Here is an 11838-nt window from a genome sequence, read left to right as displayed (position 1 = left end):
TAGTGGAATGAACCCTCCGCTGAATGAACTTTGTTTTCCCAGAACTGTCAAACTGATAAGCTTTTCCAACTCTTGACACGGACAAACTGCTGTGTTAGCGGGTCGGGTATCATCACATCAGACGATAAATAGTGTACCTAGTACAATTTATCGAGGAAGTTTCTCTGTCGGAAGGCCAACATTAAGCTAATTTTGTAGGTTTCGTTCGTGCGATTTGATTTATGGCTAAAATTCTAATAATCGAATCGTTCTATGGAGGATCTCATAAACAACTGCTGGACACAATTTTACAGCGTAAGGAAAGTGATGAAATGTCCATCATAAATAAGTAACTATTTTATTTACATTCTCGTTAGAATTTCATCCGGCAGAGTATGACCTGTTTACATTAACTGCTAAAAAATGGCACTGGCGATCTCGGGTAGGAGCACTTTATTTCTCGGAAGTTATTCCGCACGACCATCAATATAAAACATTATTCACAAGCTCGGTGCTAAACCTCGCAGAGCTGATCGGTCTGCGGCCAGACCTTTCCGTCTGTAGAAAGATAGTGTACTTCCACGAAAATCAATTGAACTATCCAGTTCGAGAGATAAAGGAACGAGATTGCCAATATGGTTTGAACCAAATCATGACTTGTTTAAGCGCCGACCAAATTGTGTTCAATTCACATTACAATATGACTTCGTTTCTGGACAACATTAGGAGTTTCCTCAACATCGCCCCAGACCTGAAATTAAAGAATCTGAAAGAGAAGTTAGAGCCACGATGTGAGGTGATTTACTTTCCTATTCCATTTCATATGATTCCGAAAAGGATATTTACCAAAAACGAGTAAGTCCTAGTAATAGAAAACAATATTTGAAAGTAAAATACTTTCTAACTTTCAGTAAACCGCTGCATTTAGTTTGGCCTCATCGTTGGGAACACGATAAAAATCCTCAATTTTTGACCAACACGTTACTTGAACTTAATAAACGGCAGGTGGAATTTCGTGTTTCTATTCTTGGTGAGCGAACTCAATCAATTCCTGACTGTTTCGAGAATATCGGCGAACTTCTGAAGGAAAAATTGATAAACTTCGGTTATCTTAGCAAGGACGAGTACTATCGCACTTTACTTGATGGCGATGTTGTAATTTCAACTGCAGGTCATGAGTTCTACGGAGTTGCAATGTAAGTTCCTCTGAAAAAGTATATTATTCATCATCTTCCTATCCCATATTCGCTCGGGAAGATCGATTCGTAAAAAAGAAAAATAGTATTATGTTCAACGGAATACTTCGTACTACGAAAACATGTTGTATAGTCATTTATAAATCACATAACGGAACAATTTTATCACATCAACAGGTTGGAGGCTGCATTCTGCGGTTGTTTGCCGGTGGCACCGAATAAACTAGTCTACCCGGAGATCTATCCAGACAATAGTCTCTACAACACGTCTAATCAATTGATTAAAATGCTGTATAGCTGGTGTAAAAATCGTGCTCTTTTCGAGAGAGACCGAGCCATCTTCTACGAAAACTTTGACTTCGACAAATATTCCTCGGTTAGCATTGTGCCGAAATTCATATCAATGATCAAAGCACATATCATCCCTGCTGCAGTTGCAGTTAGTAATGGGATATAGATGAGAATAACTACCCACTTCCTCAATTCAACTATTGTAGACTTCTACTGGAGGTGGAAGAAAACGATCCAGCAGAGTGCACAATATTGCGCCAATTATCTATCACGCACTCTATGATATAACAAATAACTTTAGAATCCAAAGGCACAAACTGAAATGTTTGTTCTAAATATTAAACGTGCAAATCGTTTCGCAAAAAATGCACAGTCTCGATTAGATATTTGTTTTTGTTATGTTTTTTAAATTTTTGAACTTAGAACAATTAACTTTCGAACGGTCGGAAGTCATACAAGGTGGAATATTTGCATGTTTGTTTTCTATTGAGCGAAATTCTGGTATTGTATATTACAATATCTCTGGCAATTTTTTAACACGGTAATTAACAAAGGGAATCAATATATTCGTAGGTAATTGAATATTGTCATTGATTAATTAAGAGGTAAACTTGGTTATTTATCCGAAAAGTCAAGCTTTTATGTCACTTTGTCTCATCCTAAAATCTTCATGTAACAACAGGAACAGTATGCTTCTATCGTTGATCATTTTTTAAGATTGTAGTAAAGTTTGTTGATTCTATACCAAATCCTGCTACAGTCTAAGTTTTTCATATGGGCTACCCTTATAACGGCAAATCGGCGTTTTCACAAATCCTTTTAAATTCACATGAAAATCCATTTTTAACGAATTTTCATTTCAATTTAACTAGTTGATGGCTTTTATAGATATTGTATTTTTTTACTACATATACTTTCAACACTATAATTTATTATGCATCATGCCCTGCATGCTTTTTTGTAGTTTCCGAAAATAGATCGCCTACGGAAGCCGTCAACAACCCTAGTTAATACAACATGTTCATCAAGAAGCACGGAATCAATCTACTTATAGCTACTTAAATGCGGGTTTGATTTTCTGCTATTTCTTCTGGATAGCAGCTCAGTTTCGGTATGTCATTTGGAACCGGCTATTGTTGAGTTTCTCTTTGATCATAAGACTGGCCCTCATTTGAATATCGTTCCAGCTGAGAGAGATATTAGGCAAACGAGAAAACAACAAACACTAAAGATTATAGAGACTTGCCAGAAGGAAACGTCTTTCGAATGCAAAAGTTATCTTTGGTATCGAAAGGTTGTCCTCAATGACAACATAGCAACTTCCTTTTGTGCGTCCGAATATATCTTCGTATGCACAATCCAAATAGTTTGAAGCTAGGAGGATATTTTCTATCATTTTCACATTGGTGAACGGGCTTTCGTTTGCTTAGATAGCTTCTATTGAATGAGAGAAAATGTCTTGACACCTGGGGGAAAATGATTGCAACCGTCAAATGCGAACCTATAAGGGGCGAATGTGCAGTCGTATATAGATAGACGAAAATGTATATTTTCTATTCCAAATCAGTAGACTTGCATCGACATAAGCAGATAACATAGTCTTAGAACACTTTTCTTTTTTGAGTTATGATTTATATAATACACTTGGGTAGCGTTTAACATATTATTACCTTTCTTCTAGAAAGGTATAGCAATCACTGGCCAACCAAGGCAAGGGCAGCCATAAATCTTTTTTTTGCATAGTTCTTGAAAACCACTGAAATCGACTGAATTAAGTGTTGTTTGACTAAAACAAGCATTTTGGGACTGCTATCACCCAACTTTTTTCAATTTTTGTGACATTCTCATTGTTGTGCATAACAGAGTGACAATAGAATACAGGGAGAAAATTTGACCATTGAATTTCTAAAAAGCGGCCGCTCTCAAAAGTTTTGCCTTCTCGAAAAAAGTCTTTATGCAAAATTTAAGCTCAATCGGATTTCGTGAAGTGAACCCTCAAAGCGATCGAAGTTTGACTTTCTATTCTTGGAAAAACTTCAAACATATTTGTTATTGTCTCAGGAACCTCTCGAATTTCAACACCAAATATCAAATTTTTAAGAACAAGCTTGTAAATTTGAGCTGTGTAAAAAGCATAAATTTCGAACGGAAAAGTAACCTTTTGCTGCTTGCCATTAACGATTTCGGGTTTGATAAAAAAGTATTTGCGTACGGCTCGGGGTCGGGTTTGAAAACCCGGGTTCAGGTAGGGTATCGGTTTGAAAACCCGAAACCCGACTATCTCAAATAACCATAATAATGAGATAATGATGTCTAATATCATGCAACTGTGAAAATCACTCACATTTCAATATCATTCAAAGTTCAAAGCTTTATGACAGACTTAAATTGGTATAAAAAATCGACCCCAAAAATCTCGGATTCAGGCTTTACAATTTTTGGTTCGGTTTGATCGAAAAAAAAGGTTCGGGGTTTAAACGAAGTCGGGTCGGGTACGGGTTTCCTCATAGGCTGCTATTGAGTTTCATTGTTAATGGACTTTTTAAGCCCTAGTTATGTATCAAAATATAAAAATCACGAAGCTTCATTATTTCAAGAACTAGTATCATTTATTTTGAAGCTATGGGCATGTGATACTTCAGAAAGTGAAGGGTTTTTATGGAAGTATTAATGGCCTAAACGCAGTTATTATAGACTTACACAGTTTCTTAAATGAAAATAATAACATCCTTCAACTCCATATATTTTTGAATACCAAAACGACCCTATCGTTTGATATATTTTCTGATAACTGATACAATTTTACATGAAATGTGGAAGATTTTTACGGAAAATCGTTCTTATTTCTACAGTTTTGCAAACAATTTAGGTGTAGTGCTCAAAATTGAAACAATATTTCGAATAACTGTAACTCAAACCCTGCTCATCCGGCATTTAATCTTGGGATATCGAAAAATTTAATACCTTTCTACGACAATTAAGAACCGGAAGCCCAAAAGTTAAAAAAAAACGGGTTTGATAAAGTTTTGTTGACACTTTTGACGCTTCTTAATACAAACGAACATTAAAGCTTCTTGTTTTATCTTTTATAAAAACCCTTTGTTTTGATGCACCAAGATTGGAAATCGGATGAGCAGATTTGAAGGTATACTTACTTTACTTTGTTGGTTAACGGACCGTTCACCGGTCTAGGGCCGAACGCATTAGAGATGTCCAGCTTCTTCTGTCTTGAGCAGCCGTTCTCCAGTCTCCCGTACACCAGCAAATCGTGCATTTTCTTCCACCGCGCACATCCACCGCGTGCGAGGGCTATCACGGACTCGACGGCCTCTTCCTGGTTCTCTACTGAAGATAGTTTTGGTGGCTCTATCGTCAGGCATTCTGACTACATGTCCAGCCCACTGAAGGCTGCTCCGCTGTATTACCTATAGCATGTTTATATACTGGTACAACTAGTGACTCATGCGTCTGCGCCACACTTAATCTTCCAGTTTACCGCCAAGTATCGATCGTTGAACTTTACGCTCAAAAACTCCGAGCACTCGTCGATCAGTTTCCTTCAGCGTCCATGCTTCATGTCCGTAAAGGGCCTCCGGGAGTATCAGTATCCTATACAGCGCTAGTTTTGTGCGAGTTTGCAAACTACGGGACCTTAGCTGGTTACGTAGTCTGTAGAAGGCTCTGTTCGCAGCTGCAACTCGTCGTTTCACTTCACGACTCATATCGTTGTCACATGTCACAAGTGTACCAAGATCAAGGTTGTTAATACGATAGATTATCGTCGATAATCGTCATCGCCGTTACCGATAACGTATGGTATCGTTATTGACGATGACGATACCGTCTTCAAACATTAACGATATCGGCGATAAAAATAGTCACTAGACGTTATCAGCTCACTAACGCCTTATGCCAGTTTTGTCTGCTGTGGTAGCGAATGGTTTACGAGGCAGGCACGGGGTGAGGAAACGTTTTTTCACTTCGGAGGATTGGAGACGAAACATCACTAGGCAACAGGAAGAAACTTTTCCTTATTTGTTTATGTTTCGCTTCTCATCAGGGAAATAAATTTATCAGTTTTGATTGTCTGATTGAATGTCTGAAGACGCAAACGTCATCGTCGATAACGATAACAGACAGTATCGTTATCGCCTATCGGCGTTTACGATAAATTATCGATTAACAACCTTGACCAAGATAAACGAATTCGTCAACCACTTCAAATCGTACTCCATCTATATCCACCTCAGCACCAACATCATACCAGCTACCATGTACTTCGTTTTTGCTGAGTTAATGACAAGTCCCAATTTCGCTGCTCCCCTCTCAAAAGGTACAAAGGCCTCCTTCACGGCCCTACGGTTGATACTGATGATATCGATGTCGTCCACAAAACCAAGAAGCATGTGAGATTTCGTGATGATCGTACCGTTTCTTTCGACGTTTGCTCTTCGTACTGCACCTTGAAGAGCGATGTTGAATAGTAAGTTAGAGAGCGCATCCCCCTGCTTCAGTCCATCCAACGTTACGAATGCAGCTGATGTATCGCCAGCTATCCGCACGCATGATTTCGATCCCTCCAGCGTCATACGAGTCAGCTTAATTAGTTTCGTCGGGAAACCGTGTTCCAGCATGATCTGCCACAGCTAGTTTCTTCTCACTGAGTCGTATGCCACCTTGAAATCCACAAACAGATGGTGAGTCGGTAAGTTGTACTCCCTGAACTTATCGAGGATCTGTCGTAGGTGAAGATTTGATCCGTCGTGGAGCGCCCCTATCGAAAACCAGCCTGGTATTCGCCAACAAAGGATTTCGTTAACAGGATACGGGATAGTCTTTTTTAAATGTGGAGTTGAGCAACATAATGCCTCGATAGTTGCAACAATCCAGTCGAGAACCCTTCTTATAGATAGGGCATATGAGGCCTTCCAACCAGTTGTTCGGCATTTGTTCATCCGTCCAGATCCTGAGTATTATCTGGTGGATCGCATAGTACAGCCTGCTGTTAGAAGTTCGGCAGAGATACAGTCCTTCCCAGCGGCCTTGCCGTTTTTCAGCTCACTAATCGCCTTTTTCACCTCCTTCTATGTTGGTGGCTCCACAGCTTGTTCGTCACTCATAATCGTCATCCTGTTCCTGCTCAGCTCATCCGGCTCCTCACCGTTCAATAGCGCCTGAAAATGCTCCTTCCACCTGGCTGCAACCGTCGGTTTATCAGTGAGCAGGTTGCCGTCTTTGTCATTACACATGACCGGCACAGGGAAATTCCTACTTCTGACTCTGTTGACAGTTCTATAGAACTCCGCACGTCGTTTTGAGCATAGCTGTCCTCTGCGCTGACGAGCACCTGCTCCTCGTACTCGCGCTTCTTCCGACGCACTATGGTCGGAATCGTGAAATTTCAAGCGTTAGAAACTATTTATTGATATCAAAATGAGCGCCTTTTTATGCCCCAGAAGTCACTTAAAGGAATTTTCCAGATAAAAATCGAATGGGAATAACTAGATAGTTTTGAATGGTAGATTAGCAAATTTTTGTGTGAAAACTCCAAATTTTTAAATGCATTTCAACCCTAAAGGGAACAAAAGTTGACTAATTCTACAAAATGGATTTTGATGGTGAAACTATGAACTTTCATCCTAAACGTGCTGTTGTTGCAAATATGTGCAAACAAGGGAGTAGGGTGCCTCCAAAAAGTGTCATTTTAGAACGAAAAAATACCTGTAACTTTTTCCTCTGAAAAGTTAGCAATTATCTATTAGTGTCAAAATATGCAGTTTTTCACGCCCTAAAAGTCACTCACACACCGCTTTAAATTCCGAATAAAGCTGAAAAAAAAAAACAGAGCAATAATGGTGTTTTTTTAGACCCACCACGAATGAATTTGTAAAAATTGCCCTAGAACATTGAAAAAACGAGATAGAGCAATATTTTTTGCCTTTCTCCTATTTTTAACAAAGTTTCATGAAATTAAATTAGCTACAATTTTGTGGAAGATAATATTGCTCTATGTCATAAGATAAAAAAGTTACAATTTTTATTTTGAGTACAATAGGACCACCCTAGTAACCAGTCATACCAAAAGTTAGATTCCTCTTAGTAGAGTAATTTTCTAGAAGACAAGAAATCTCTAGCATCTATGGTTTCCGACTTACAGATTTCTTGTCGTGAAATTTCACGATTCCGACCATAGTGCGGCGATGTACCACTCTCTGTTCTGACGTGTAGCCGCAGTGAGCATGCGGCACTCGGCATCGAACCAGCCATTACGCTGTCTTCCACGCGTCGTACCTACCACCTCTCTCGCACTCGTTTCGATGACGCCGTGGATACTGCTCCACAGCCCATTTATGTCCTCCACTCCTTTCTCCTGCTGTTCTGCGATCAGTTGATCCAGCTCTCTAGCGTATTCTGCTGCCACGTAATCAGCTTTCAATCGCTGAATACTGACACGCGTCGTCCTCTCTGTGCGAGATTTTAGTACGTTCGACAACCGTGCGAGGATCTTACAAACGACGAGATAATGGTCAGAGTCAATGTTTGGTCCCCGAAAAGACCTAACATCAGCGACATCCGAAAAGTGCCGACCGTCAATCAGTACGTGATCGATCTGGGAGCAAGCTTCTCCATTTGGATGCCTCCAGGTGTATTTCCAAAAATTTAAACGTGTTAAATAGGAGCTACATATGGCCATTCCTCTGGCCGCGGCAAAGTTTATCAGCCTTAGGCCGTTTTCATTGGTTGACGAGTGAAGGCTATGCCTTCCAATGACCGGACGAAAGAATCTCGCCCTCCCAACCTGTCCGTTTGCGTCTCCAATGACGACTTTTACGTCGGGTTTTGGGCACTCGTCATAGATTCGCTCAAGCTTGTCATGGAACTCCTCTTTGACTTCATCGGATTTGTCGTTTGTCGGTGCGTGCACGGAATTCTCTTTCTCCGGAATTTGGCCACCGAACCTCCTGAATCCCTGGCGCTGTAGTTCTCGAGCAAGCAAGCCTGCCCGCGCCGGTTCATTGAGAGATCGGACGTTCCAAGTACCCAATTTCCAATCGTTTACCTTAATCTTTTTCCGTGTTCGTAGCCTAGGTCTTTGCCGATTGATCCTTTCCCTATTTCTAATTTCGTTGTTCGTGGTTGAAGAAAGGTTTCGATATGCTACCTTACCAGGGTCGCGATACCTACATTTTGCTAATGGGGCTGCCATCTTAGGTGTAACTGGCGGGATACAGCATTCCATAATTCAGCCGCTCGCTCCGGGCCAGACGCTGTTGTACGCCGCCCCTAATATATCCCCTTATATGGAAACTCCGAAAGACGAGAACAACCACCTTATTGCTGTATTTTCCAACAAAAACCTACCTGAGCAAAATCATTCCAAATCGTCTGGAAATACGCGAAAATTTAATCGACCATTTTTGATTTGAATGAAACTTTGCACACGTATTTGGCTAAGCAAACTGAGCATTTTTCACAGGTGGAGAGATTTTTTACACCCATGAGTTACATTCTAAGAGGGCGTATGCCTTTTGGCATAGGTTTTATTCGAAGCATTGTAGCCCAGAAACCGTTGGTTGTATAGAAAAACTGTCTGAGAATGAGTTGTAGGGAATCAAAAATGCACCATAAAAAAATATACACTGTACAAAAAAAATTTTTTTTGACCAAAAAAAATTAAAAATAAACATTAAATTTCAATTTAAAAAAAAAAGAGTTGAATTTTTTTTTATTTTTTTTTTAAAGAAACTTGACGTTAATACGCAACTTAAAAAAAAAAGTCCAGGATGGAGAAATGAAAAATAATTATTTATGGTAGATTAATTTTTTTATAAAAATTTTAATTTAAACATTTTTCAAAATATTTGTATTCTAATGATCTTCAAAGATGCAGAGAGTCAGTTTGAATCAAAAAGCTCTTAGTAGTAAACATTCCAAAGGCATTGGTTTTCGAGTTATTTCTAATTTAAGCTCGAAAAATCATAATTATTTAGGAAAATACACGTTTCTCTTAATTTGTCCATGGTTCTCCAGCAAAAACCATACGTTTATTGGAATGCTTCATCAAAAATATACAATTCATTCTTTGACAACAAAACGATTGGGCGAACGGTTCTCAAGAAAAGAGTTAAATGTTCTAAGTGATATAAATATATATAAGAATCAAATATTTATTTACGAGTTTCATTATCTTAGGAACATATTTTTTTATGACATAGATACTTTACAGAACTAGTTTCACCTTATATTTTATATACATCATAAGTAAATGATTCGTCATCTTTTGAAAACAGCTTCGTTTGTATCTTATTTTCTAAAGTCGGAACAAAAGAGTAATACTTTTGTGTGGCAACTATCATTATAGATTTTTTGAAAATATTGCTCCATTCTGCTACTCCTTGTTCATATTCTTCATATGATACCCAACGAAATGACATTTTTGATGAATTTTTATTACAATCATACAATTCTTTTGCGCTTGCTCTGCATCGACGTTATATTTTGTTGCAAAGATTTTCCTATTTCTATATTGTGAGGCAGCTCCATCAGACATTAATATCGCTTTTTTCAACTCTATTGTTGTTTTCAAAAAACTCATTAATTTGGCAATGAACACCTGAACCGCAACAGTATCATGATGGAGTACTTCCGATATTATGATGAAGCTGATATTCTTAAGTGTTCCAGATTCTGAATAGTAAACAACGAAGGGATGAATGGTGACTTGACTATCATTCCAATAACTACACGAATCACAAATTGATAAAGACATATCAAAATGAGCTTGACTGTTCAATATTTTTAATTTTGCAATAACGTTTTCGTTTAATTTGCGTAAGCTTGATTCCATTTTCACTTTATTCATCTTCACAAAATGCAAACTGTTACTAACATATCTGGAGTAGTGAAATCGTATTTATATACGAAAACAGATATTATAGGTGACCCAGTAGTTATTGGTTGCGTACTTTACAAACAGTTATTATTATTAAACAAGTAGGTAGTGTTGCACGACAAACATATTATTTTATAAAACATTTGAATAAAACATTCGAGCAAACTTATGATGTATATAAAATATAAGGTGAATCTAGTTCTGTAAAGTATCTATGTCATAAAAAAATATGTTCCTAAGATAATAAAACTCGAAAACAAATATTTGATTCTTTTATATATTTAGATCACTTAGAACATTTAACTCTTTTCTTGAGAACCGTTCGCCCAATCGTTTATTTGTCAAGAAATGAATTGTATATTTTTGATGAAGCATTCCAATGAACGTATGGTTTTTGCTGGCAAACCATGGACAAATTAAAAAATACATGTATTTTCCGAAATAATAATAATTTATTGAGCTTAACCCTCTAGTGCCCAGTGCCGCCTTTAGACGGTCTGCAGTTGAATCTCTAAAAAGCTTCAATCAATACTAAAAAAGTGTTCATAAAGTTTCAAAGTGATTTTTTAGAAGTCCGTCTGAAAATTAATTTGGGCACTAGAGGGTTATATTTAAAATAACTCGGAAACCGATGCCTTTAGAATGTTTACTACCAAGAGCTTTTTGATTCAAAATGACTCTCTGCATCTTTTAAGATCATCAGAATACAAATATTTTGAAAAATGTTTAAATTAGAATTTTCATAAAAAAAATAATCTACCATAAAAAAATTATTTTTCATTTCTCCATCCTGGACTTTTTTTTAAAAGTTGCGTATTAACGTCAAGTTTCTTTAAAAAAAATAAAAAAAAATTCAACTCTTTTTTTTTAAATTGAAATTTAATGTTTATTTTTAATTTTTTTGTCAAAAAAATTTTTTTTTTGTACAGTGTATATTTTTTTTCATGGTGCATTTTTAATTCCCTACAACTCATTCTCAGACAGTTTTTCTATACAACCAACGGTTTCTGGGCTACAATGCTTCGAATAAAACCTATGCCAAAAGGCACACGCCCTTTTAGAATGTAACTCATGGGTGTGAAAAATCGTTCCATCTGTGGAAAACGCTCAGTTTGCTTAGACAAATACGTGTGCAAAGTTTCATTCAAATCAAAAATGGTCGATATTCGACCATCGGTGATTTGGCGCGATCTTGCTCACCTGTATTTTTTGCTAAAAGATTAAAAATCGGTCGAGGAACTAAAAAGTTACATTTTTTGGGAAGTCATTTTGGTGAAAAGGCAATTTTCTGCGCTATCCCAAACAATGGTCAAACAACAAACAATACGGGTCTAATTAGTAATGGACAGCGGCCAATTCGTGCTATTTTGGGTAAGATTGTAGCGCGAAATCCATGTATTTCAAATGAGACGAGTTGGTCACCGAGGTTTCTGTAAAAGGGCCCAATATTTTACAAAGTTACTGCTATTTTTGTTCACC

The 11838-nt window shown here is 37.7% G+C and overlaps 1 protein-coding gene across 1 annotated transcript; it reads left to right on the top strand.

The window, feature by feature from the left end:
* Positions 1-14: 14 nt before the first annotated feature.
* Positions 15-2064, top strand: LOC129726530 (glycosyltransferase-like domain-containing protein 1-like). The gene is made up of 4 exons (XM_055683348.1): positions 15-294; positions 357-834; positions 891-1175; positions 1353-2064. The coding sequence occupies exons 1-4, from the start codon at positions 222-224 to the stop codon at positions 1630-1632; spliced, it is 1116 nt and encodes a 371-aa protein (XP_055539323.1). The 5' UTR covers positions 15-221; the 3' UTR covers positions 1633-2064.
* Positions 2065-11838: the final 9774 nt, after the last annotated feature.

Source organism: Wyeomyia smithii, chromosome 3 (assembly GCF_029784165.1).
Source record: "Wyeomyia smithii strain HCP4-BCI-WySm-NY-G18 chromosome 3, ASM2978416v1, whole genome shotgun sequence".
NCBI classification, from domain to species: Eukaryota; Metazoa; Arthropoda; class Insecta; order Diptera; family Culicidae; genus Wyeomyia; species Wyeomyia smithii.
Note: the sequence above shows the minus strand (reverse complement) of the source record. Positions and strands in the feature narration are given on the sequence as shown.

Excerpts from the sequence above, each read along its gene's own strand:
- LOC129726530 (XM_055683348.1), top strand. The coding sequence starts at position 222 with ATGGCTAAAATTCTAATAATCGAATCGTTCTATGGAGGATCTCATAAA. Across the intron at positions 295-356 it reads GCTGGACACAATTTTACAGC|AATTTCATCCGGCAGAGTAT; the intron begins GTAAGGAAAGTG and ends CATTCTCGTTAG. Across the intron at positions 1,176-1,352 it reads GAGTTCTACGGAGTTGCAAT|GTTGGAGGCTGCATTCTGCG; the intron begins GTAAGTTCCTCT and ends TCACATCAACAG.